The sequence below is a fragment of the Arachis stenosperma genome, chromosome 1, assembly GCF_014773155.1.
Source record: "Arachis stenosperma cultivar V10309 chromosome 1, arast.V10309.gnm1.PFL2, whole genome shotgun sequence".
NCBI lineage: Eukaryota > Viridiplantae > Streptophyta > Magnoliopsida > Fabales > Fabaceae > Arachis > Arachis stenosperma.
Window position 1 is genome coordinate 865,843 of NC_080377.1, and position 27,844 is coordinate 893,686.

Sequence of the window (27,844 nt, forward strand, 5' to 3'; positions counted from 1 at the left end):
AAAAATATTGATTTAACAGAATATTTTCAGAATATACTGAAAATATTCTATTAAAATAGAGAATATATTGAGAATATTCTGTTAAATCAAATACTTTTTGAACGACAAAGACTAAATTACAAATTTTAATTATCTTTAAGAATCTAATTACAAACTTTTAAAGTATAGAGACCAATTTGCAATTTCACTAAAAGTGTAGGATCAACCGTGTAATTTAAATGAAAAATAATGCAACCTATAATTATTCTCTATAAACACTTCTTTATCCATCACCTTGTTCCTCCATATCCTTCCCCTCTTCCTCACTCAGAATGCAATCCTTTACCATCATTATCCATGTCCTCACCTTGTCCTTATTGTATCATTTCTATGTGATTCTAGCTCAGCAACCTTACATTGGTGTGGCCACAAATGCATGTTCCCAAACTCTTAACTCAAATTCAATCCTCGGTTACACTTGCAATGGCTTGAAACCTAGTTGCCAATCTTACCTTACCTTCAAGTCTCAAATCAACTACAACTCTGTTCCTACAATATCCTCTCTGTTGAACATTGATCCCACCCAGCTTTCCAAAGCGAATTCCGTTTCTCAGAACGCAACCTTTGAAATAAACAAGCTGGTGATTGTTCCTGTAAACTGTTCCTGTTTTGCTAATCAGTATTATCAGTATAACACTTCTTATAAGGTCCAAAGTGGAGACAACTATTTCATCATTGCTAACAACACTTTTGAAGGCCTTTCAACATGTCAAGCTATGAAGGATCAAAACAAAATCGATGAGTTAAAGCTTTCACCCGGTGATAAACTTAGAGTTCCTCTTAGATGTGCTTGTCCTACAAAGAATCAAACAGAGAAAGGTTTCAAGTACCTATTGAGTTACTTAGTTTCCTTTGGGGATGATGTTTCTCAAATTAGTGAAAGATTTGGTGTCACCATTGAAACAATTCTTGAAGCTAATAGCCTTTCTTCACAGAAACCAACCATCAATCCTTTTACCACACTTCTGGTTCCCCTTCAAGAAAAGCCATCAAGTTCACAAACGGTTTTGACTCCGCCGCCTCCGTCTCTGTCGCCATCGCCGCTGCCTCCTCCGCCTTCTTCTGGTGGAAGTTCAAGCAAGACTTGGGTCTATGTGGTTGTCGGAGTTGTCGGAGGTGTAGTCTTAGTCTTAGTTTTAGTCCTCTTCTCCATCATTTTCAGGAATCATTTTCACAAAATCAGGAAGAAGAAGAAGAAGAAAGACAATTCTGTGATTGTGTCTAAGAGCTTTGAAGCAATTGAGAAACAGTTGGAGGAAGATTCAGAAACATTGTCAGAGATCATATCCGACATAGCACAATCATTCAAGGTATACAGATTCAAGGAACTGCAGAGTGCAACAAATGATTTCAGTTCCGAATTCTTGATCAAAGGGTCGGTTTATCGCGGCCTTATAAACAGAGATTTAGCTGCAATCAAGAAGATAAACAGAGATGTGTCTAAAGAGGTACAATTGCTGAACAAAGTGAATCATTCTAACGTGATTCGCCTCTCCGGCGTTAGCTTCAACGAGGGACATTGGTATCTTGTTTATGAGTATGCTGCTAATGGACCACTGAGTGATTGTATTTTCATGGAAAATGGACAGTTCTTGAGTTGGAAACAGAGAATAAAAATTGCATTGGATGTGGCCACAGGACTTGACTATCTTCACAGTTTCACTTCTCCACCTTTTATCCACAAGGATTTAAAATGTGACAACATTCTTCTAGATGCTGATTTCAGGGCCAAGATTGCCAACTTTGGCCTCGCCCGGTCGATACAAGGCGAGGAAGACGAATTTTCGATGACAAGGCACATAGTGGGGACAAGAAATTACATGGCTCCTGAGTATTTGCAGAATGGTATAGTGTCTACAAAGCTTGATGTCTACGCATTTGGGGTTATGGTGGTGGAAATACTCTCTGGAAGAGAGGTTGCTGCTATCTACGAGGAATATGACAAGAAGAATTTAGAAGAAATTTTAAGCAGCATAGTTAAAGAGGAAGGAGATCATGAAAAACTAAAGGAATTTATGGATCCGTCATTGAAAGGAAATTATGCAACGGAGCATGCTGTGTTTATTATTGGAATGATTGAAAAATGTATAAAGAAAGATCTAGCTAGTCGACCTTCAATGCAAGACATTGTGTCATCTTTGTCCAAAGCATTGGACTCATTGAACTGGGAATCCTCGGTTAATATCTCAGGATAGCAGAGCTTTAGCTAAAAGGAATTGATGTTGTGACTTTTGACAAATCTGTAGCTTCTTTATTTCTTTCTCTTTCTCTTTCTTTCTTTATTCCTTTCTAAAATACTAAAAACATCATCTCCTACTTTATTTATAATCTTCCATGTTCTTCACGTAAAAATGAAAAAAAAATTAGGAAACGTTCCTTTGATTTTAAATGGCAATATCAAATCACTATTAAGAGTTTGACCAATACTCGCACATATCAGCATATAAACACTGAACAAGAAAGGCTCAAAATTGTAAGAAATTTGACAATAGTTTAGTCAACAACTCAAAAGATAACTCGCTTATTGAACGAGCATGATCATTTAACCCACAAATTAAACCGACAAATTTTAAAGGTAACTACTTTAATGAAAATGTCAAAAACATCTTTTCATGATCATCTTAGTTTAAAAAGTGTAATTTATTTATTTTGCCACACTTTAAACAAAGATAATATTTTTATAGCATATAAAAATTAAACCCTAAAATCTAATGATTAAAATGAAATATCTTTATACGATGATAATTATAAAATCTTCACTGAAATACCCACCAATTTTTAATGGGTTAACATTTTACAATCTGAATCACTTATTTTAACGGATAAATCAGTTAACCTCACAAATTTGGCTCATTTTGATATTTCTACTTAAGCAAAATTGCAGGAACTTCATATACAAACCAAGGTGAGAAAAAGATGTGCTCATTTAAATCAAATAGGTTGGTTTTCCTAAAAAATTACATATCCATATTATTAACTCCTAGTTTTAGATACTCAACATACCTACACGCACAACCTTGAGTATTTAGTTACAAAACTTGATTTATTATTCAAATAGCAGAATATCAAGGAAACTTATTTCTCACATCAAATTTCTTGCACTGCTTGAAATCGAAATCTTAATGGCCATAGACAATAAATTACTCACTAAAACAAACAATGATCCTGTGCACAAGACAGCCGATCCCAACTTGTGACAACTTCTAAGAGGATGGAATGTGCCATATATACTAGGCCACCATGGATAAGCAACAGAAGCACAGAACTAGGCTTGCAAAAAGCTTGCATACTTTGCCCCTAAGAAAAGCCGTTGGATGCAGAGCAGTGCATTTTTAGTAACCTCGGTATTCTCATGATTCATTAGTTTCATTACTCGTTCCTTGGCTTTAAGGTCCGCCACAATGATCCGGCCAGAAGGATGGTGCTGGATGAACTGTGAAATGTCAAAGCAAGCAACAGCCATAGTTCTTGGATCACTGGACGTATCAAGAATTGTAACTAGGACCCTTAGAATCTGAAACGAATGAAAACTGTTAGTGAAATCATATAGAAGGCACTTTATATGGCGAAATTAATGTAGCGAAATCATCTGACCTTGCTTTACATTTCTTTCTCTCCACACAAATTGAGCGGAAAGAAACATTCAAGATTTTACGAACGAACCTAATCATGGAATCCATGGTGCAATACATACAACCTACTTCAACAACTAAGTGGGTTTTCTACCTTCAAAGGAACAGATCTTTTGAAACCTTTGATCATAATTAGTACCCTCTTCAAATGAATAACCAGAGTCGACAGTTTCTTATTCCTGGCCACAAATGCTCTTCAAAAGGCATTTTTCAATAGATTTGGCCAACATCGCCCTCTTATTACTCACCACAAAAAACAGATTGTAAAGAAAGCTACAAAATTTATTTTATCTTTCAACAGTGGGGTGAAGACAGAGACCAGAGATCCTGTAAAAAATCACTAATGATTCCATAATATATTGCATCCTAAATTCCTAATTATGTACTATAGGTTGAACAATCAGATTTTCCTAATGAAATTACATTATCTCTTATGCATAAGAAAATACATCTTAGCATGATTATTAAGACACCCTGCCACCTCCTGGAGTGGCCAGGCCAAATCAACCAATGTAATGATCACAAATGGAAGGAAACCGTCACAAAACTAAACGCATTCAATGGAATACTTCAACTAGTTCCCCATCATCTAGCCTAAGACACACAAAATCAGAAACACAAAATTGCTATCTGGCCAGTAAGTATCTTCAACCAGCACTAACTTTAAATATTAAAGGAGGACAAAAATTTTGTAGCAAACAATGCAAACCATTTATGTTTCTGTTAGGGACTTGGTTAATATGGGGTGCCAAAGGTCCCATGTCAAGTGGAATGAGATACTTGAGTTGTATTTAGGGAGAGTGGCTTTTCCCCTCTTAACACCTTGCTTTAAAGGTGTGGTTTCACTCTTTCATTAGGCACTTAACAGTTTCTCAGTCAACAATTTCGGGCATGCTCAAAATAATAAAATTTGAGGCACACAAAACAGAGAGATAATGCGCATATATATATATATACCTGGAAGTCATTTTCTTCAAAGTGATTAATATTTTCTCGCCAAAACAATGGATCTTTGTGCATCGGGGACCAATCCAGATGACCAAGCAGGACTTCTTGCTTGTACTTATCAAAAGAACTAAGTTTCTTAATGTTATCTTTTAGCCCTTCTTCAAGAGAATTCAATGCCTCCAGCAGGTCCTGTGGCAATCAACATAAGTGTTGGGTAGGCACCATGAGTTAGATCAAAAACAGGTAAGTGGTGAAAAAGGTTGCCATTTGAAAACCACCCGCAATGTTTAGTTTTAATATAATATAAACTTCAAGAATGTGGAATGTCAATATTGGGACAGCAACAAAGTACAGAGATATATAATATTCAACCATTAATAAAGTCAATTCACACAAAAATAAGCTAACTGTAGTTTGCAAATAAACTAAATGAACTTTGGTGAGCCTCCCCCAGTATGTAGTTGAGTTAGTAACATAATGCAAGGATGTTCAACCATTAATAAAGTCAATTCACACAAAAATAAGCTAACTGTAGTTTGCAAATAAACTAAATGAACTTTGGTGAGCCTCCCCCAGTATGTAGTTGAGTTAGTAACATAATGCAAGGATGTTCATGAATGGTAGTGAAAGAAAATGATGTGAAGGAAAACAAGGTAGTCATGAGCCAGCCTTCAAGACAATGATCCTAACTGCATCATAATTAAGCGATCCTCAACGATTTCCAAAATAATGGTTCCTCAGAATTTCATTTTTTTCAATTGAAATGAATAGCACAAAGTTGTATGCTGTTCTGTAACCTGAGAAGGATTGGAGCAAAGAAGGTTCAATTGAGGTAGGTTCTAGGGGCAAGAGAATTCCACCTTGACCCTTTATTTATAGTAGAAAGAATAGGAGAGGGAAAGGGGAAAATGGGGGGAATCACCTGCTGTATAATTAATGAGGCCATGTGGCGGAGTTATTGGGGAGGTGTGATCTTAGACTGATTCTGTTAGGAGAAAGGAAAGAGTCTATTATATAGAGAACGAAAGGAGAGAAAGTGGACTTTTTTTTGGTGGGGGGGGGGGTGTCTACGCAAGAATTGGAGATAGAATTTGAGGTTCTGCATTTTTTAGTAATTCCATAACTGGGAAGGGGGTGATATCACACTGATATACTCCTATCCCTGAACTTCCAATACTTTGTTGCTCCTTTTTACCATTTTAATTGGTACCACTTGTTACATATGCCTTCCAAAATGTTGATACATAATGGAGAAAGAGTGCATGTAATGTAAGGTACCACTTAATCTGTAAAATGCTAAATATGAGCTGAATGGAAACATATCCAACTAAGGGCAAGATTTATTGTCTCTGTGGTTGTTGATAAGTAGATAAGCTTACAATGATGACAAGTACAAATAGATAGGAGGACTACATGTTCTCTTTACAAGATCATGAAAGTAAGGTAACCTGTATACTTACTGTGATTGACCACGTGGAACCACTTAAAATTTTTATTGCACAAATAGAATTCATCAGCAAAAGCAATTTTAGGTCCTTCTAATTCTCTCACCTCATCACTCCAAGCTTGAGCTTTTAAACTCTGAACAACTTGTGGCAGCTGAAAGTCAACCATCTGAGCACCCAAACTCCCTTTTGACAGCAAGTTTCTAAGAGTCAAGACCACTACTCTAACAACCTAAAAAATTGGCAAGATAAGTGTGCTAAGATTAGACCTTTATGCCACATAAAGTTATAATACCAATACTTGTTATCATAGCATGGATGAAAATATGTATGATGGAAAGATAACACAAATTCAGTGAATGAAAAAAGACTGAACTACATTATTTGAAGTGAAAAAATTCAAACAGTTAAACTCAACAACTCAATACCTTCTCTTTTGTAGAAGTCTTAACAACATCAATAAGTCGTGGAAGGGCCCTCGAAGTAGCCAAATATTCAATTGCCGGATCATAATAGGATAGCAGCCATATGCAGAGACATGCTTCATACAGAATCTGTTACAGAAGAATTTCTCAATTAACTCCTTTGATTCCTGAATATTAGGCAAGTACTCTCACAATTTTAATCAATAATATTTCTATTTATAACCTAATCCGGATGTCAAGAAATCAGGAAAATCCAGATATACCACCATACCATTGTCATTGAAAGAAAATAATTTTATCAGTATTTGCCTATTAGGGTACATACACCTAAGCAAGCATGTTTAATATAGCCAACCATCCATAACCAGATGCAACATATAGATAATTTATTTTTGCGCAAGCATAAAGGGACTATAACTACACTAGTGGATAATCCACCCTTCTTTTTATTAAATGTGTGTCAAATAACAAATATAATATTAGTCAAAATGGTAAGTACCATATACTCTAATGTCTTGGGCTCAAGTCTTAGAAATAGCAAAACATATTTTTTATGAATTATGTATGATGAAAGGTACTTTAGGAATAAAAATTTGTTCACCAAACTTCCACATTCCCATTATATATAAAGATATAGGATGATGGGTACTTTAGGAATAAAAAAGTTGTGTACCAAACCTCTCCCAAATTCCCATTATATATAGGAACAGATATCCCACGCTTACAAAAGCAATCAAGTTATTCAGGTTCTCAGAGACAACTCCACAAACTTACCTGAATAGATTGTTGGGTGGATGCTGGTGAAATCAATGGCACAAGCAACTTCACTCCATCTGCTTGAACAAAGGAAGACCTAACCAGATGTTCCTTAAGCAGAGTTGCTAAGCAATTGACAGCAGTTGGGACTCCACGATTGGGATGAGATGGCTTCTTGAGCTACAGAGATAATAATTATAATCAGATATATGCTAGAATCCATATAAAGATCCTAGTCACTTCACCATCTTTGCAATTTCAGTAGGAATCCACCTACACAGAACCTGGTCTCTTTACCATCCTAGCATCGAACTTGGTCTCTTTACCATCCTAGCATCACAATTTGGCATTTTATTCTGAAGTTCCTTTTCAGAATCTATAATTTTTAGAACATGTTTATCTCTAGACTTTATTCTCTCAAATTGATTATTAATGCCAACATTCATTTAACAAAGATTATCCATTAATGAAGTGCTCTGAGGCAAGAGTATGCAACTTTTGGAAAAGTACTGGTAACAGTAATGTATTGGGCACGCCGCATGCATGAGTACTTACTTGACAAACAAATATTTTCAATAAAAAGATAAAAAATAAAAAATTGGGTATGACATAAGCGCCACTGGGTACAGCAGGGTGCACTCACTTAACTAAAACTATGTCACTTGGTTTTGTCTTTCTCTCCCTCGTGCTGCAAGTTTCTAATGAAACCCCGACCCATCTCTTTCATTTTCATTATGTTTCCCTCACAATTCACAAATCATTCTTCCTCTTCTCATCTCTATCGCAACAAGCCACTGCCACCACATCAGTCATTGGCCAGCACTCCACTGCTGGCAAGCAATACCAGCAGCAGCAACTGAAACCCAACTAGCTAAGAACATGACAAGATTGTGGAACCACACCAGTCGCAAGGTGGCAATCAAGAGTACAATGGCAACAGCCATACCTCTACCTCCAACCCTGCTTTTGCCTTCTTCGTTCTGCCTTAGTGCCCACAAAGTTACAATTGTCTAAGAACTGATACAATAAGACTGATTTTGTTTTCCTGCATTGTTTTCACAATGTAGTTGCTATATTGCTATGTAATTTTTTAGCAGAAATTTTGCTGAGAAGTATTTTCATATGACTCAGACAATGCTGAATGGAAGTGTTGAGAAATATTGCTATGCATAATGCATACTTGTTTAGAACAAAATTTTATTCAGATGTAATGCTGATAATAGACTTGTTTAATGATGAAATTCAATATCTTTTCTATTTATTATGTGAAGTACCAGTATCTATCTATACTGGATATGGGTATAGTACCAGTATCCATGCAATATAGAAATTTATTCCAGGGACAAGAAAAAGAAAGGAGAACATTTCAGTATTATATACCTGTTCACAAAGCCATTTTACCAATGCTCTCAAAACATCATCAATAGTGGTGAAGGGTTTCTTTGATGTATCTCCATTTGAAACAACACCATTCTGATTTTTAGGCCTGGCACTGCAGGCAGAAAAAGATGAATAGTTGAAAATATAAATATTACTTGTAAAAACAACCAACTGTTAGAATTAAGTCTAATAATTAAATGTGGGCATGCCTCAAGGTAGTATTACCTAACTATCAAAGCAAGGATCTTACAACTTTTCTCTTGTATGAACCAGTTTCCTTTCCAAAGCAACCTGAAAGATGAACAACGTTTGTTATTTATTTTTGTTTGCAACCATATTTACGAAATACTGAGAAAATAATTAAAATACTTAAAAATTATATAACATCATATTCACAAGTGGTATATAAACTTTTCCTCTACAAGTTGTAGAAATCGGTTGAAAAGATACATGCACTTGTTAAGAACTCAGATATGTTACATGTTAAGGGTTTGTTTTCATGAACCTTTACTAAAAACAATAATCTTCCCAGAAAGCATGTATACCACATAAGCATAAATGTGATAATGAATTAATGGATCAACGTGCAAACTGACTGTAGTAGAAAATTCTGAAGCAAGTTTGCTAATATTTGGAAGGGAAGCCTTGGAGAAATGGTTGAGTTGTCTCCTAGTGACTTCAAGGTCACGGGTTCAAACTGTGGAAACAGCCACCGATGAAATTATCAGGTTAGGCTACGTACATTAAACCTTTTGAATGCGACCCTTCCCCAGACTCTGCGTTAATGCGGGATGCTTGTGCACCGGGATGCCTTTTTTTATTTAAGTTTGCTAATATTTGCCGTCATTTTCAAAGCAGACTAAGTTAACATTTAAAATGCAGAACAAAAAACACATGATTTGACTAAATACTTAACTTAAGAAAGGCTCATAGGTATCTTCATCTGAAAGGGAGCTATCATGAAACAATCTTGCTCTTTTCGGGTTCGCTGGAAAGGACAACAATTTGAAGTTTACCTCATTATTAATGCACAGGAATATAACGAATAAATAATGTATGAATAATTTTTTATGAATCAACAAAAGGGCCAATGTCGACAAATTACCAGCCAGCATCTCATCAATTAGAGCCAAAACATATTCTACAGTATCTTCTTTGAAAATATCACGCAAGACATGAACAAACACGCGAACATAAGCCGGACCATCCTGCCACCAAATTCAGTATTCAATATCATCCAGAACTTAATAGTTCTTCAAAAACCAATCTCAACTTCAAAAGACACAAAACTAATAATAAAAAGATTACATCATCGAGCAACTGTGCTCTGTGACTCTCTGATCGGTGATCATAACGCCTTAAGAGCTGAAGGCTTGTGCCAGAGATGAGCTTGGTAGACATGTACGTCTCCCATGGAATGTCCCTCCTCAGAACCTTCCAGAAAACATTACAACAGAAAATAAATGTCACTTGAAACGTTACTACAAGACTACAGTTACAATCTACGAGAACTGACAAACTAAAAACCAACAGAGACTCGAGGACAATAGGGATTGTGCAATCAGATCGAAGAACAGGAACATAGAGAGATAATGGATCGGGGTAAAACCTGATCGGTGGTTAATTCGGCATGGTCCATTGCAGTTTGAAAACCTAGAAAACACAAGGTTTGGTTCACTGCAGCAGAATTCGGTACTATAAAAATGAATGAAAGTGGGGTGAAGAAGTGAAATTGAACTTGATGAATGAACAGCGAAAAAGAGAGAAAGAGAGGAATGAGCAACCGCCTTAATTTCTTACACGCACTCGGTGGAATCTGATGGATTCAGGAATTCAGGCAGAGATAAGAAGAGACAATGAAGTCGGGACTTGGGAGAGACAGGAAATAGATCAGTTTCGGAAGAAAATAAAATGAGATTGATCATGGATCGGGGATCCTTCCCTCCACGTCCATTTCTACACCCTACTGTACAGATTCAATCATTTTTTTTTTCTGCCTCGTGCCACGTGGCCTCTCACATCTTAAGTGGATACCCATTTCTGATGAGATATAATTTTTTAAAGACGATTGTATTTAATATAGTTTGAAAAAGTGTTATCATATACGTATATAGAGGTTTAAATCCTTGACACAACACACAATTAATAATCAATATTAATATTCTTTTTCTTATACTTTTTTCTCTATTTTACATATGATTTTACTTAGTATATATATATATAAATTATTTCTATTATATCAAAATAATTATATTGATGAACATTAATACTAAGAGTTTTATATTTATATTCCTCTATCTTATATTTATATTTTCTTTATTTATTTATTTCATAACACGTTATTAGCACGAGACTCTGATCAAATTCTAAGAAGACTCGGGTAACAAGTTTTCATTATGTCAAAACTCTTTCATCTTGAATTTAATGCTCTTGAATTTAATGCTCTTAATATATCTGGAAACAACTATTTATCATGGATATTGGATACTGAAATCCATCTTGATTCAATGGATCTTGGAGATACCATTAAGGCTGAAAATAATGTATATTAGAAGGATAAAGCCAAGGCATTGAAAAATGAATATCTCACATTAAAAAATTCTGTAGATCTGTGGAAAGACCTTGAAGAAAGGTATAATCATCAAAAGGTGGTGATACTTCCTCAAGTTCGATATGAATGGACGCACTTGCGTTTACAGGATTTTAAATCCATAAATGAATATAATTCTGCAATGTTTCGAATCACCTCACGAATGAAATTATATGGAGAAAAGATATCTGATAATGATATGTTAGAGAAAACTTTCTCGACCTTCTATGTCTCGAATGTGCTCCTGCAGCAGTAGTATCGAGAAAAAGGATTTATAAAATATTTTGAGTTAATTGCTTGCCTTCTTGTTGCTGAACTTAACAATGAGTTGCTCTTAAAGAATCACGAAGCGCGCCCAGCTGGCGCCGCCCCATTTTCTGAAGTAAATGCGGCAAATCATTATCGCAGAAGAGGTAAATAGCAAGGTTTTGGTAATAAGAAAAATTATAGAAGGAAATGGAATTATGTTCAAAAGAGAGGATCTCACCAGAAGTGGGATAAAGAAAGAAATATTTGACAAAATAAATCAACAGAGGATAAGTGTTCTTGTTGTGGTGAAAATGGCCATTGGTCGCGTACCTGTCGTACACCAAGGCACCTAATTGATCTTTATCAAGCATCCTTGAAAAAGGATGACAAAGAAAAAGAAACAAATTTTGTTTCAAATGATGCTGAAAATTCCGCCACTCATTATGATGTATCTGATTTCTTTAAGGATCCTGAAGGAAATATTGGTCATTTGATCAATGATGGAATAGTTTAATACGTGAGATTGTTAAGTATTCATGTAAATAAATAATGTAAGAAACTTTTTGTTAAATTTTATTTTCTATGCATCTGAATTTCAAGTATGATGTATGTAAATAATGTTTAATAAAATATTTATAAATTTCAAAATTTCTGAATATGCCAAGATAATAATAATAAAATTTTTAGTATATACTATACTTTTTAAAAAAATATTTTCAATCAAGAAAATAATTTAATGTGCATATACTTCTCTCATTTTATTATTATTATTTGTCTTTAAAGAAAATGACAAGGATATATAATGAAGATGTATGTCTTGCGGATAGTGCAAGTTCGCACATCATTCTTAAAAGTAATATATATATTTTACCTATCTTGTGCCAAAAGAAGAATATGTTAATACTATTTTTGGCTCAAGGAATGTGATAGAAGGCTCCGGAAGAGCTATAATTTTGTTTCCTGGAGGAACAAAATTTATAATAAATAATGTACTATTATTTACCAAGTCTCTGGGAAATTTGTTGAGTTTCAAAGATATTCGCCGAAATAGATATCATATTGAAACAATGAATGAGGGAAATTATGAGTATTTATGTATCACAACTCATAATTTAAATAAAAAGGTTATATTAGAAAAGTTACCCTCACTTTCATCTGGTTATATTATACCAAAATTAGTGCAATTGAAACACATGCCATTGCAAACCAGAAGTTTACTAACCCAACTAAATTCATAACTTGGCATGATCGATTGGATCATCCGGGAACAACCATGATGCGAAGAATTATTGAAAACTCCCATGGACATTTACTAAAGAACCAGAAGATTCTTAAATCTAGTAAATTTTATTGTGCTGCATATACTTAGGGAAAGTTAATTTTAAGGCCATCACCAGTAAAGATTGGATTTGAGTCCCCTGAATTCCTAGAAAGGATTCAAGGCGATATATGTGGACCTATTCTTCCACCATCTGGATCTTTTAGATATTTTATGGTCCTAATAGATGCATCTTCGAGATGGTTACATGTGTGCTTATTATCTTCTCGCAACCTAGCATTTGCGAGATTACTTGCTCAAATTATTCTATTAAAAGCACAATTTCCAGAAAATCCAATCAAAGCAATTTGTCTTGATAATGATGGTGAATTTACTTCCCAAGCATTTGATATTTATTGTAATGGAATAAGTGTTGAACATCCAATAACTTATGTTCACACACAAAATGGGTTAGCAGAATCACTTATTAAACGCCTCTAATTAATTGCTAGACCATTACTTATGAGAACAAATCTCCCAACCTCGGTTTGGGGGCATGCTATTTTACATGTCGCAGCACTTATTCGTTTGAGGCCAACGAGTTACCATCAGTTCTCTCCTATGCAATTAGCTTTTGACCAGCAGCCAAATGTTTCCTATTTAAGAATATTCGGATGTGCGATATATGTTCTCATTGCACCACCTAATCACACCAAAATGGGACCCCAAAGAAAATTGGGGATATATGTTGGATATGATTCTCCCTCTATAGTGAGGTATCTTGAGATACAAACTGGAGATGTATTTAAAGCGCAGTTTACGGATTGTCATTTTGATTAATCAAAATTTCCAACATTAGGGGGGAGAGAATAAGCTTCCTGAAAAGGAACTTAATTGGAATGCATCATCCTTGATGCATCTAGATCCTCGATCATGGCAATGTGAACTAGAAGTTCAAAAGATTATATATTTGAAAAGAATAGCAAATGAATTACCTGATACATTTTTTGATACAAAGAGGATAACCAAATTTTATATACTAGCGAAAAATGCTCCAATTCGAATTGAGGTCCCAGTCGGACAAATAGCCACTGAAATAAATTCACGCCAGAAAGCGTGGCAAGCCTGTCGGTTCCAAAGACAAAAATTATCGAAAAAGAAAAGAGGTAAATACTATTCTTGTTGAAAAAGATATAGTAAAGACACCAGCAATTGTCCAAAATTCTGATATTGTTTTAACGCCAAAAGACGTTCAGTTACCGAGAATTGTAAAAATGACAAGATCTCGATAAATTATGTCTTTATAGGAGAGAAATGTGACCGAAATAAGACAATTGTCAATGAAATATTTGCATATAATGCGGCATTAAATATCATGCATGAAAGTAAAGATCTTGAGGCAAGATCAGTCAAAGAATGTCGATAAAGAAATGATTGGCCAAAATGGGAAGAAGGCATGAAAGCTGAGTTAGACTCACTTACAAAATGTGAAGTCTTTGAACTTGTAGTCCGTACACCAGAAGATGTAAAACCAGTTGGATACCGATGGGTATTTGTGAGAAAACGAAATGAGAAAAATAAAGTTGTGCGTTACAAAGCCCGGCTTGTGGCACAAGATTTTTCATAAGGGCCCGGTATAGATTATGAAGAAACGTATTCCCCTATAGTGAATGCGATAACATTGCGTTATTTGGTCAGTTTATCCGCATATCATAAATTACATATACATTTAATGGATGTGGTAACAACCTACTTATACGGCTTATTAGATCGTGATATCTATATGAAAGTCCCTGAAAGATTAAAGATATCTAAACCATCAAATGTATATTCACAGGGATTATACTCACTTAAATTGCAAAGATCTTTATATGGTCTGAAGCAATCTGGACGAATGTGGTATAATCGTCTTATTGAGTATCTAACCAAAGACGGATTCAAGAATGATGATATCTGCCCATGTGTTTTTATAAAGAAATCTGCATCTGAATTCATTATAATTGCTATGTACGTTGATTATTTAAATATCATTGGAACTCCTGAAGAGATTCCAACAACTATAAAAGCTCTAAAAGAAGAGTTTGAGATGAAAGATCTTAGAAAGACTAAATTTTGTCTCGACCTGCAGATCGAGCATACAAAAAAGGGATCTTTATCCATCAAACAACATACACAGAAAAGATCTTGAAGAGATTTTATATGGATAAGTCACATCCCTTGAGCACCTCAATGATCGTAAGATCTTTGGATGTAGAAAATGATCAATACCATCCTAAGGAAGAGAATGAAAATATCATTGGTCTTGAAGTACCATATCTTAGTGCTATTGTAGAGTTAATGTATCTTGCTAATAATACACGACATGACATATATGATTTGCTGTGAATTTACTAGCAAGATATAATCTCTCTCCAACCAGAAGACATTGGAGTGGAATCAAATAAATCTTTCGATATTTTCATAGAATGGTTGATATGGGATTGTTTTATCCCTATGGATCCAAGTCACAACTAGTTGGCTATGCAGATGCAGGATACTTGTCTGATCCACACAAAGGGAGATCTCAAACATGATACCTGTCATATATGGTGGTACAGCTATATCATGGAGGTCCACGAAATAGACGATTGCAGCAACATCCTCTAGCATGCTGAAATACTAGCGATACATGAGGCAAGTCGCGAGTGTTTTTGGCTCAAGAGTTTGATCCAATATATTCTGTCATTATGTGGACTGATTGATCATAAGATAACTCCAACTGTCTTATTTGAAGATAATATAGCATGCATTGCTCAACCTAAGGGTGGATATATCAAAGGCGATAGAACAAAGCATATTTCTCCCGAATTCTTCTTCACTCATGATCTTCAAAATCAAGGGACAATTAATGTCCAACAGACCCGTTCAAGTGATAATCTGGCAGATTTATTCACAAAGTCACTCCCGAAATCCTCTTTTGAAAGATTGGTACATGAGATTGGGATGCGCCGATTTTGAGACATTAAATGATGTCGACAAGAGGGGGAGATTGTACTATTTTTTCCTTGGTAAAGTTTTTTTCCCATTGGGTTTTTCTTGACAAGGTTTTTAATGAGGCAATTCCCATCACAAAGGATTTTGTACTCTTTTTCCTTCACTAAAGTCTTTCCCATTGAGTTTTTCTTTAGTAAAGTTTTAATGAGGCATAATCCTAAACGGTTATCCAAGGGGGAGTGTTGTGATAAGGATACTTTATCACATAGTTATCAAAATCGAACCGGCAATCGACCCGGTAAAGTTACTAGGTCACTGGATTAGTGATTCAACCGATTGGTCAGTGGTCGAACCGTTTAACCCGATAATAATTAAATAAAGAATAAACTACCATTTGTACCCACGAAAATTGAAAACGCTGACACATCTACCCATAAAAAAGGAAATTTCCATATAACAAAATTATCCAATCACTAAAAAATCACATAAAAACTCCAAATTACCCTTATCATCATCTGCATCATCTTTTACCCTCCACCACCACCACTAACCCCATCCTCTCTCTCTCCTTCCATTTTATGAGCTCGTCGCTGCCGTTAGAGTCCATCAACTCTGTCAACTCCTTCCTCTCTCTCTTTCCTTATGTGATTTGCTTCTCTCTCTCTCTCTCTCTCTCTTCTACTTTTTTGAATGGTTGCGTGATGTAGGTTCAGTGGTCTCTAGTTTGCAGATTGGAAAAGAGCGGGTGAAACCGCAGACTGGACATGGGCTGGATCGGAGCTCTGTGTCAGCGAGAGATGGAGGGCTAGTTGGAACGGGTTGGGACAGCGATAGCGATCAAGCATCGGTGGCGGCTCTAGGGTTGTGAAAAGCGGCGAAAACAGAAGGCGACGGTGGTCTTAGGCTCGCAGAGGTGAGACGAGGGAAAGAAGAAGAAAGAGAGAGGGAAAGTGTGGAGGAGGAAAGAAAGGGGGAAATGACGCGGTGGCAGCGAGTGGAGGTTGGGTGGGACTTGACGGTGCCAGCGACTATTGAGTGCCGCGGTGGTGGTTACGCAGAGGAGCAGAGAAGGGAACAAGAGTGAGAAAGGGCGAGAGAGAGGAAGAAGAGAGGAAATTGGGTCAGGGAGCGACAACTTGGTGGTTGCCGGTGGTCTGAGACAATTTGCTTTTTCTATTATTGTTGTTGTTGCTTTATGTGAAGAAGATGATAATGGAGGTATAATGGTGGTGGTGGTGATGGTAGTGATGAAGGAAATGAGGTGGTGGCGCCTTTAAACTCAAAGTTTGGCTCTGGCGAGGAAGAGACGGGGAAGGAGAGAAGGAGGGGTGGATGATGCGGATGATGATAAGGGTAATTTGGGGTTTTGTGTAATTTTTTAGTATTTGGATAATTTTGTTATATGGAATTTATGTTTTATGGGTACAAATGGTAATTTTTTTTTTATGGGTAGATGTGTCAACGTTTTCAACTTTCGTTGATAGAAATGGTAGTTTACTCTTAAATAAATATATAAAATTATAATACAATATTTATTGAAAAATAAAAATTAATGTTTAATATTTCATATTATTTAAATTTAAATAAATTATATATAAATTTCATTAACTTATTATTTTAATATGATATATATATAATTTATATAAATTATTAGCCTTTAATTTAACGGGTCTAATCTAAAAAAAAATTACATATAAATAAAATTAATTTTACACATATGAACTAGTGTATGGTTGTAGACTTAACATTCTCATGTGAATTTTATTATTATATATTTTATTATTAGCTTATAATTTTCAAAAAAGATGTCTGGCTGAGTGGCAATAATGTTGAAGCGCAATAGTGTTGAAGCTTTTGCAGAAGGTTCTTGTCCTGCGTTTTTGTGAATTAATTCACAAAAATAAAGACTTAAGCCCTGACACAACACACAATTAATAATCAATATTAATATTCTTTCTCTTGTACTCTTGTTTCTCTTTTACATTTGATCCTACTTAGTAATATATATATAAACTACTTCTATTATATCAAAATAATTATATTAGTGAACATTAATACTAAGAGATTTATATTTATATTCCTCTATCGTATATTTATATCTTCTTTATTTATTTATTTCACAACACATTTCAATCTTTTTATATAATTATTTAATTATAATCTAGTTATTCATTCAACTAGTAATTTAATGGTTGAATAAATAATTTAATAAGATAAATACTTAAAAATTATGAGAATGAATTATTTTTTGTCATCACTTTTAGTCATCAATCTAATTTTTTTAATTTAATAATCTAATAATATATTTTAACTCATATTCTTAAACATTTATGACTAATTAACTAAAAACAATAAATTCTAATAACACTCTAACATTTTTTATTTAATAATTCAATACTTGGACTAAGTCACTTAATTATGATAATTATGTGATTAAAATTTAGACACAGTTAACTTCATACAAAATTGATAATTAAAAATAGTTAAATAATTTGATAAATTTAACTAAATTGTCATAATAACTCTCAATTATTAATTTTGCATAAAATTAACTGCATTTAAATTTTAACCTAATTATGTCTTCAAAGTTCAATCTTCAAACACACTCTGACCACTGATTCGCTCGATCCAGCTTTTACGGGTTAAACCGGACAACCGGCGGTCCGGTTGGGATTGATAACATGGCCTTTTCAGTTTTCTACGAAGAAACCTGATAATATTTTATGGTGTGGTTGACATTTGGTAGAATGAATGTGCCAGGAAAATAAATTGTGGGACCCACAATGCCGAAGGAAAATACAGCGCAGTGGTGGTGGCATTGAATTGAATACAATACAAAGTTACAAGCTCAACTGCTGCTTCTCATTCTCATTTCTCTTCTGTTCCTTCTTTCTTCACCATCCGTCTTTTTTGGGTCTTTGCAAATAAAGAAGCGGAAGAAAAAAAAAAAAGCTTATCACTCCACTACTTGCAAATTTTATCCCTTTTGGGCCTCTTTGCTTAGAACACAAGTTTTTATTTATTTATTTTTCTTCAGCTTTCCTTTTACTCTTTGCAGTTTGCACTCAAATAAAGCTACTTTGGGATCACAGAATCACACCCACAGCTACAGTGCCACATATATATTACTGTTTTGGGAACAAGAAATTGTACTTGAACTGTGATTCTTCTGATTCTCTGTCTCTCTGATTCCCAATAACACTTTTTCTGGTGAGTTTTTCTCTTATTCTTTGTCTGCTCTATATTATAATTAAGCAATAGTTTCAGCTGTTCCAAAATACTGGTATTCCATTACTTTTAGTCGATGGTCTCGATTATATATATAAATTTCATGATTGAGATTAACTACTAAAATTAATGGAACGTCGAATATTTTGAAAATACTTAAATGTCTCGTTAGTAATGTTTTTGTATTTTCAATTAGTGAAAAAACTATGTATTTTCGAATTAAAATTTTAGGAACTTATTTATGTTTTTCTCTACAAATTTTCTCATAATTTACACATCCACATACTCAGAAGATACAAAGTTTCTCTCCTTTATTTTATTCTTATTTATGCTTGCGGTATTTCTAATCAATTATGATCAGTATGTATGGGGTCAGGTTGATGATTGCTTTTCTTTCTAAATGCATGTGCTATCTGAATTCTGAATTTCGTTTGAAGCAAATTCAATTTGAGTCCTTTATCTATGCTTTAAGATTTGGTTGATGCTGGTAAGTGAACAACAACCGTTGATTTAAGTATGCGATGGGTTACTTAGGAACCTTCTTGTATCTTTCTTGTTTCAAAATATCAAAGTTGTGGCATTGAGAATGGTTTTCTTTTATTTGATATTCCATGTAAAATCATCCTACCCCCTACTTCTTGTTGTTGTCCTTCTTTTGCTTCATTTTCTGTTTTATTTTTTGTCCAACTGTTGATGATTAGAGGAACTGGAAAAGTTGTAGTTCCCACATGAAAACTTGAGCATCAAAGATAGAGGCATGGTATTTATGTTCCGCGCCCTGTAGCTTTAGGTGTTGCTTATTTCAGGCCAGTTCTAAGTTCAGGGAATTAAATTGCAGTTGCTAACCAACTTGGGTTTCGGTGGGTCGAGTGATCATCCACTTAAGTAAGTGTTGGGGGTTTCGAATCTCGCCTTGTGTATGCATTTTACTCGTCCGCGACAGATTAGACTTTAGTCTGCCAGCTGAGGAACACTCTGGGAAATTAAAAAAAATTACCATCGCCTGAGCAATTATGGCTACAACTGCAGTGTGATGCCAATTCATTAATTTGACCACAACATAACTGTATCCAAGCTGCAATAGAGTCAAATTCAAGTTCAATACAAATTTTCATATTGCAACAGCCGCAATTTGCATTGCTAAAGCCATAATCCTTGCAATTGAAAGCCCTAGTTTTAACAATACCACTGAATTTTAACACTGGAGTTAGAGCTTTGTTGTCCGGTAACATTTATGGTGATGTGATATATCTATGAACTTTTAGACTGATGGGCATGCTTTGTGGTGAATATTGAACAACAGGCCTTGATTGTAGTTTATTGGCATTCTTAATTGAAATTTGCAATTTCCCTTTCTGTAAGTGCTGCATATGTTTTCTTACTAAACTTGTCTTTCCAGAAACTGTATGGGTTGGTTTACCAAGTTGCTTAAGGGATCCAACCATAAATCTTCGAGAGGAAAATATCATGGGAAACATGATAATTCCATGGTAATAACAGTTTCCACTAAGACCATTTTTGTTGAAATCTATTGTCATTATTGTAGTTATTTATCTGCTTTTAGCAAGAGAGTAGCATGAACATAACATGTTATGGGGATTAGTTCTTTTGAGACTTATTATAAGCAGATCTTCTGAAGTTATAGTAGTGCCGAATTGAGTGCAGGATGATTTGACAGATGTTGAGAGAGAAGAAATTGATCGTGCAATTGCGCTCTCTCTTTCGGAGGAAGATCCGAAAGGGAAAAAAGTTATTGGTAAGATTTATGCTTTTGCAAATAGTGGTTAAATTTCTTAGCATGTTTGTGAAACTTGTATCCAGTACTGAGTGATTCAGTTAATGAGATACCTAAAATGTACATTGTAATGGTACAAGTCTAGGTTGTCTTGTTTAATGATTTGATAATTTTCAGTAGAATAATAAGATGTAGTGGTACAAGTTTTTAGTTAAATTATAATTTAACCTCAACACTAGAATTATGGAGTGCGAGAAACAAGAGTGTTTGACATAACTGCTCCCTTAGCTCGGGAGAAATCATGGAAGGCGCAAGAAACCTCTTTGAAGAATTCAGAGCTGGGGAAGCTCCTCCTTTAAGATTTTCCTCTTAGTTTATTTTCGGTTGTGTTTGCTTGTCCTACTTAGACAATGCTTTTGGGGTTCTTCCCACTTTCTTTTCTGCTAGATCTCCTCTGGACCATGGTATGATTTAATTATCATCAATAATATGAATTACCTTTCCTTTCTTTTCTTTTCTCTATTTTTTTTAAAACAAATATGGAGATTTGTTGATTTTAATGCTTTCACTTTAGTTGAAACTCAAAGTTTTAAGCATATTTTTCATATAGTTGATCTCCCTTGACATTGCATTTGGTATACGACTTTGGAAAAGGGTTATTTGTTTTTATTCTATTCCCTGCCAAAATATCAAAAGGATCTCATATTTATTGACCTGATAATACCCCAGAGGACGACCCTCAATCTTCTGATGATGAACAACTGTGTGAACTTACTGATGAAGATGAATATCATGGTGAAGTTGAACAACATGAAGAATTAAGCAATCATCACAAAGAGGAAGATGAATCTGTTGGTGAAGTTGAGGAAGAGGAAGATGACCATCTTAATAACATTCAACAGGATAATGACAAGCATCTTGCAGAAGCGCAGCTTGAGGAAGATGAACAACTTGCCAGAGCACTTCAAGAAAGTTTGAACATTGATTCAGACAGAGCTGAAAGAGATTCTTTATTTCAACCATTTCCACACCTCCTTCGACCTGTATACAGGTAACTAGGTGTGATTTGTCTTTGTGTGAGTCGGAATACCAAATACAATAGATAGAAGCTGCTAAAGTTAGTTAATTTAATAAATGAAGGGACATTGATGCATTTCTTTTCCGAATCTTGAAATAGTGATTTAATGCAATATCTTTGCTTTTTATATTTTTAAAAAAAATAAAGCAACGACAACAACTTCCATAACTCAGTACGAAGAATTTCAGTTACCTTGGTGTGAAGATTGAACTGTTATAGATAACACAACAGGATATTTTGGATCATACCTTGGCGTATGTTACCTTTCATTTTCCTTTTCTTCTCAAAGTACCTTTCGGTTAGATGATAATGATACAAGAACTATCCTTAGCATTCAATAGTGGTTAATATAAAATTGTTGTATTGATGATAACATGTGAGCACTTGTGATCATTTTTGGGTTCTTTTTATTGCCACTGTATGAAAAATGAAATGTTGACTTTATTAATGACTGCAAGGATGCATATTGGAAGGATATATGAAGTTTCATTTTTGATAACTATTGGAGTCTTATTATTAGCACAACTTAAATGATTTGAAAATGGTTTGCAGAACCTGTGCTGGCTGCAATTCAGAGATTGGCCATGGCAGATTTTTGAGTTGCATGGGAGGTGTCTGGCATCCAGAATGTTTCTGTTGCCATGCTTGTAATTTGCCAATCACTGATTATGAGGTTAGCTTCTCATTTTTTGTTCCTGCATGCTTCCCTAAACTGAATATAACTACGTTTATTTTCTCCTCCAGTTCACAAATTGATGCTTTGACTTATTTCCCTTCGTTTTTGGGGTCAAATTTGATTTCTAATAATCATTCAATTATTATGCATTTACAGTTTTCCATGTCTGGAAATCGTCGTTACCATAAATCTTGCTACAAGGAGCTGCATCACCCAAGATGTGATGTTTGCAAGAACTTCGTAAGTGTATCAGCATTGGTTCTTGGTTTCCAGTTATTTTGTTAGTCATTACTCCAGTGCTTGATGTCATAAAAAGAATGCATTAAATGTTGGTGTGCAAAGAACATCACTGATAATAGTTTAGGGTAATTAAGAATTCACAAATCAGTCCAATATACTGTGTCATACTTTTACACCACGAGACTGACACTACGCACCATTTTCAGTTGTCCAACATAATTAGAGATACTTTAAAATTGGATACTCAGATTTCAGGAAAATGGCAGACGAAATCTGTTTCTATCTAGGTCGAAGTTCATTTTCCATTTCAGGGTATAATTGATTTAGAAATGTTATAGATGTTGACTGAACAAGTTTTAATTAAAAACAAAAAGTGTGTGCATATAAATGAAACATATATATAATTGAACGATTGATTCTTCTGTTTCAGATCCCACCAAATTCAGCTGGACTCATTGAGTATAGAGCACATCCTTTCTGGATGCAGAAATACTGTCCTTCGCATGAGCGTGATGGAACTCCTCGTTGTTGTAGCTGCGAAAGAATGGAGGTCAGTTATATTAGCTACAGAAGTATTTCATTGTTTGTTACAATTTCTCTGTTTTTGTCTTCATTTTCAATTTCCTTATCTAACATTAAACTTTCCAATCAGTGCAGTCAAGGGATACAAAGTATCTCTTGCTCGATGACGGTCGAAAGTTGTGCCTAGAGTGTCTAGACTCAGCTATTATGGATACACATGAATGCCAGCCTCTCTATCTTGAAATACAAGAATTCTATGAAGGTTTAAATATGAAAATAGAACAGCAAGTTCCAATGCTTTTAGTTGAGAGACAAGCACTCAACGAGGCCATGGAGGGAGAAAAGAATGTAAATATTTACTATGTTGAACTAAACTCTCTTTTCATGGGATATGCTGCTTATTTTAATTGTCCTTCAAAATTTATCCTGACTTTTGGTTGTTCCTTTACCTTTGGTAGGGTCATCACCACTTACCGGAAACAAGAGGACTTTGCTTGTCAGAAGAGCAAACTGTCGCCACTGTAAGGATGCTATAGTTGTGATGGGTTTTACTAACCAATTTTCTAATTAGGATAAATTGCAATTACCCCCTTGAAGTTTGGGTCATGTGCAGTTTATTGCATACACATTCAAAATGCGCAATCTGACTTTCTGAAGTTATCAGACGGTGAAAAAAATAATCATAAAAAAAATTTCTACTAATTTTGGATGAAAATGTAGCCAATCTTTCCTGCAATATTTTTTAACTTGAGGGAGTCAAATTGAACATTTTAGAAGTTTAGGGGGGTAAATTGCAAAGAGCCAACTTTCGGAATCAAGCTCCTCTTAAATGAAGGAGTTAATAAAGTAAAAAAGTGAGAGCCTAATCACCCTTGAATTAAGGTAATGAGACTAACACATGATAAAAACTACAAATTCAATGGTGATTAACTCTTTACTTTGTTACTTTACAATTTCCCTCACTTTAGAGGATCTTCTTTCCAAATGTAGTGTGGTAAATTGTATTTTTACTTTTTAATTATGATAAATTTGTTTTGATGCATCAGATGGTGGTTTTAATATATTCGTGTAATGCCAGATTTTAAGGAGACCAAGGATAGGGGCAGGATACCGAGTCATAGATATGATAACTGAGCCTTACAGGCTAATCCGCCATTGCGAAGTGACAGCGATACTTGTTTTGTATGGCCTTCCTAGGTCTTCTTCCAATCCCATCCATTTTCACAGTCTATAATTCTTCCTACATTTTTGCTTTCATGTGACTAATTCAAAACTGTCATGTTTATAGGTTATTGACGGGTTCAATCCTGGCCCATGAGATGATGCATGCTTGGCTTAGGCTTAAAGGTACTCTCCCCTTCCTTGTGATCAACACTATGTATAGAAGAATTTGCATTTTCTATTTCATGTAGATGAGTTGGCTTGGGGTAGAGGTAAATCCTAGAAAACTATATCAATAGGCCTAGTTCATGCATGATTCATAACAGGGGATATAATAGGTACCTTTGATCCATTTAGCTGTGGGAGACATGGCTTTGTTGTTGTTCTTTTTGTCTTTGTTCATGTAGTTGAGTAGGGAAAATATTTGGATTTTTTGGTAGGCTATGGCAATTTAAGGCCAGAAGTTGAAGAAGGAATTTGCCAAGTGCTAGCTCACATGTGGCTAGATTCAGAGATCTACGCTGGTTCAGGAAGTGATAGTGCATCATCGTCCTCGTCCTCATCCTCATCCTCATCCTCATCCTCGCCTTCCTCTTCTACATCATCAAAGAAGGGTAAACGGTCTGACTTCGAGAAGAAACTTGGCGAGTTTTTCAAACACCAGATTGAGTCCGATCGTTCATCGGCTTATGGAGATGGATTCAGAGAGGGGAACCAAGCTGTGCTCAAGTATGGTTTAAGAAGTACCCTTGATCATATTCGACTAACCGGAAGTTTTCCATACTGAAGTATGATACATAACTTCCTTTCTCTTTCTTTTCCTTTACACAAATGAATATTTTCTCAGCTGTCATATAAATTATATAGGGTATCCAAAGATTACAAAGTTACATAATTTCACAATTCACAATATACACGAAATCTGTATAAAGAAAAAATGAAAATGCTCCTCTTGTGTCACTATAAACACTTAAGTAGCTGGTAAAATTAAACAGCTGAAGCAGTTAATAATAATAATGAGTATTTGTTTTATATACATTGATGATGTTTCATATGCTAGTATTTATATTATAATGTATTTAAGTTATATTGTTGCTTTTCATTTTGCCATATAAGCTATTTTGGATAAGTGACAATTATTAAAAAGAAAAATTAATCATTAGGCCATGTCATCCATTTTAAATTGGGCACAATAATTATAAAATAATCTTTCTTGTATTATGCATTGTCTTTTTTTTTTTTTTTATGGTATTTCCCACACAAGTCAAGATTAATCTACTGTAAATTTTAGTTTCACTTAATAATTTGTTACTAACTAAAGGGTTGTTAGATATATAAGACGAAATTTAAATTTTCAGTATTTACTTTTAAACAGATTAATGAGCTAACCATTATATTAACCTAAGTTGGTTGCGTTTCTTTCTTTATGATAATAAAAAATGCAATACTAAAAAAAGGTTAAAAAACATCACACGACAAATTTTGTTTATTTATTTTTAACTTTGATTTTGAAACTATGCAGGAAAACATATGATTTACAAATTGAAACATTTGCTTAAACAAATACTTCAATATATATAAAATATAATACCACAAAATTTTATATTATTATCATAAAATTTATTATGAATTTTATATTATTATCATAGAATTTATTATTATACAATTCTTTACTTTAAGAGTTATATATATATATATATATATAATTTTATAAACTAACTATAAAACCAAAAATTTTTTCTATTTTTTTAATTATCTAAAAAATTATATACAAAAAAATTTATAATATCAAATTTTTTCCGTACACAGGTCTAAATCTAGTTCATATAAATTCGATGAGGGTTAACAACAAAAAAAATACAAAGGAAAGTTTTAGGGTGTTTTTAAATGTCATTAAGTGATAAGAAAATGTCTATGTCTAATACTTAAATAGACAGAAAAATTTTACTATCTACTTAATATACTAAAACTGAGTTTTCCCCCAGCTAATAAGGGTGACGTGTCGCTCTCTCGTGAGTTCGTTTTCCCTCCAAAACGAATGAAATTTTTCATCTATTCTAAATTATTTATTATAATTATATTATTATTATTATATTATATTTAATATTTAATGAATAATATATAATTATATTAATTTAAGAATGTATCTTCATTATAATTATATCAAATCAATATTTAATGCACTATTAAACTACTTATCAATTATAATGCGTAATTGCTGTACATAATAAAAAATTGCCTTAATAGTAATTAATTTACATATTTATATTTGTTTTACTAAGGTCTATAAATAGTATTTTCCTGTCGTACATGAATCTAAATTTGAGAGTCAGTTCATAATTTTATATTTAGTATTTTTTTTTACTACTTCATAGAATAAGAATGTATTCTTCGTTTTTTATTGAAGTTGATTCTTTTAAGGTACAATTTATAATTTTTTATAATATTTTTCATATACTCATTCTATTATATTATTCTTTTGATAATTTATTTATTGTTGTTACTCTAAGTTATTGTTATCGTCTAATGTTCCAGTTCAATTGTCTTTTGCTATAATCGTTTACAATACATCACATCCATGAAATACCTCATCGAATTGTCTTCACTGATTCGGGTTCCAACTACATGAATGTAAGCGTTTAAAGAAGGGGCAATAATCTCTACTTTACCGAATGATGGTTAGATCTACTCACCTATTATGACCAATCTAATGGAATGTGGTTAAAGTTAGCTTTCTTGGGAGGAGCTCGATTTTTTATTGAGGAATTGTTTCCACGAATTTCAACGATTCGTAATATATTTAAATTTTCTTATTTTAAGTTTTTCGTTATTAGAATAATTTTATAACATATTGTGATTTTTTTGAGAAATTACCGGCTTTCTTTTGCATGCATGTAATGCCATTGAGGGGTTTAAGTAATTACCTTGCCGCATTGCATGGATAGCGGATGATAAACCTTATTTAACGCGAGGATGGTCTGAATTTGCACTAAGGACTAGAATAGATTCAACATTGTTTAAGTAATTTTGTTTTAATATTAGTATTTGATTAAATTATTATTATAGAATTTTAAATTATTGCCTCAATTTATATATTATGAGTATTTTTCATGGATGTGCTATTTTTAAATATTTTAATAAAATGAAGTGGTGTCAGATATATTTAAGTTTATTTTTATCCTTTATTTTTTTAATTGTAGTTTTATTATATTCGTAAAAAAATCTCTACCTAAACATATATTAAATCATTGACCTAAACACAATTTCTTTACCGATAAGAAAGATTTTATTTAGAAAAAATAATGAAACATACATTTTTTGATGATATATATAAAGTGTAATAGAAATATAATAAGTAAATATTATGTTCTAATAATATCTTTAATTGCATAATAAATAGCTCATGAATAATGTATGATTATATTATTTTGAGAAAATATTTTCATTATAATTATATCAAATTAATATTTAATATATTATTAAACTAATTATTAATTAATGATATTTTT

General features: G+C 33.8%; 3 protein-coding genes across 7 annotated transcripts; 2 read left to right on the forward strand and 1 right to left on the reverse strand.

Annotated features, from left to right (window-relative positions):
• The first annotated feature begins 272 nt into the window (after positions 1 to 272).
• Positions 273 to 2,394, forward strand: LOC130945313 (lysM domain receptor-like kinase 4). The gene has a single exon (XM_057874048.1). It carries the CDS (start codon positions 312 to 314, stop codon positions 2,232 to 2,234), a length of 1,923 nt encoding a protein of 640 aa, XP_057730031.1. The 5' UTR covers positions 273 to 311; the 3' UTR covers positions 2,235 to 2,394.
• Positions 2,395 to 2,945: 551 nt separating this feature from the next.
• LOC130937104 (V-type proton ATPase subunit H) lies at positions 2,946 to 10,607 on the reverse strand. 5 transcript variants are annotated; one of them, XM_057867061.1, is made up of 12 exons: positions 10,426 to 10,607; positions 10,235 to 10,320; positions 9,934 to 10,059; positions 9,731 to 9,833; positions 9,541 to 9,613; positions 8,851 to 8,916; positions 8,626 to 8,737; positions 7,264 to 7,425; positions 6,493 to 6,618; positions 6,171 to 6,296; positions 4,629 to 4,808; positions 2,946 to 3,553 (listed from the first exon to the last, which is right to left on the reverse strand). In XM_057867061.1, the coding sequence occupies exons 2-12, from the start codon at positions 10,262 to 10,264 to the stop codon at positions 3,305 to 3,307; spliced, it is 1,353 nt and encodes a 450-aa protein (XP_057723044.1). In that variant the 5' UTR covers positions 10,265 to 10,320; positions 10,426 to 10,607; the 3' UTR covers positions 2,946 to 3,304. The 5 variants fall into 5 exon arrangements, with proteins under 5 accessions (XP_057723044.1, XP_057723045.1, XP_057723042.1 ...); XM_057867062.1 differs by having other exon boundaries at positions 10,235 to 10,278; positions 10,426 to 10,606; XM_057867059.1 differs by having other exon boundaries at positions 10,235 to 10,302; positions 10,426 to 10,566.
• Positions 10,608 to 18,524: 7,917 nt separating this feature from the next.
• On the forward strand, positions 18,525 to 25,380 carry LOC130969135 (protein DA1-related 1-like). Its single transcript, XM_057894739.1, has 12 exons — positions 18,525 to 18,905; positions 20,323 to 20,413; positions 20,589 to 20,679; positions 21,388 to 21,709; positions 22,289 to 22,409; positions 22,569 to 22,652; positions 23,083 to 23,202; positions 23,310 to 23,522; positions 23,633 to 23,695; positions 24,253 to 24,371; positions 24,463 to 24,521; positions 24,776 to 25,380. Exons 2-12 carry the CDS (start codon positions 20,330 to 20,332, stop codon positions 25,120 to 25,122), a joined length of 1,623 nt encoding a protein of 540 aa, XP_057750722.1. The 5' UTR covers positions 18,525 to 18,905; positions 20,323 to 20,329; the 3' UTR covers positions 25,123 to 25,380.
• Positions 25,381 to 27,844: the final 2,464 nt, after the last annotated feature.

What these genes read in the sequence shown, in the direction of transcription:
- LOC130945313 (XM_057874048.1), top strand. Translation starts at nt 312, where the DNA reads ATGCAATCCTTTACCATCATTATCCATGTCCTCACCTTGTCCTTATTG.
- LOC130937104 (XM_057867058.1), bottom strand. An exon ending in GAGCACAGTTGCTCGATGAT is followed by an intron (nt 9,834 to 9,933) that starts GTAATCTTTTTA and finishes ATTTGGTGGCAG; the next exon opens with GATGGTCCGGCTTATGTTCG. An exon ending in CCACCCAACAATCTATTCAG is followed by an intron (nt 6,619 to 7,263) that starts GTAAGTTTGTGG and finishes CTTCTGTAACAG; the next exon opens with ATTCTGTATGAAGCATGTCT.
- LOC130969135 (XM_057894739.1), top strand. Translation starts at nt 20,330, where the DNA reads ATGGGTTGGTTTACCAAGTTGCTTAAGGGATCCAACCATAAATCTTCG. An exon ending in GGAAACATGATAATTCCATG is followed by an intron (nt 20,414 to 20,588) that starts GTAATAACAGTT and finishes AATTGAGTGCAG; the next exon opens with GATGATTTGACAGATGTTGA. An exon ending in GTTTTGTATGGCCTTCCTAG is followed by an intron (nt 24,372 to 24,462) that starts GTCTTCTTCCAA and finishes TCATGTTTATAG; the next exon opens with GTTATTGACGGGTTCAATCC.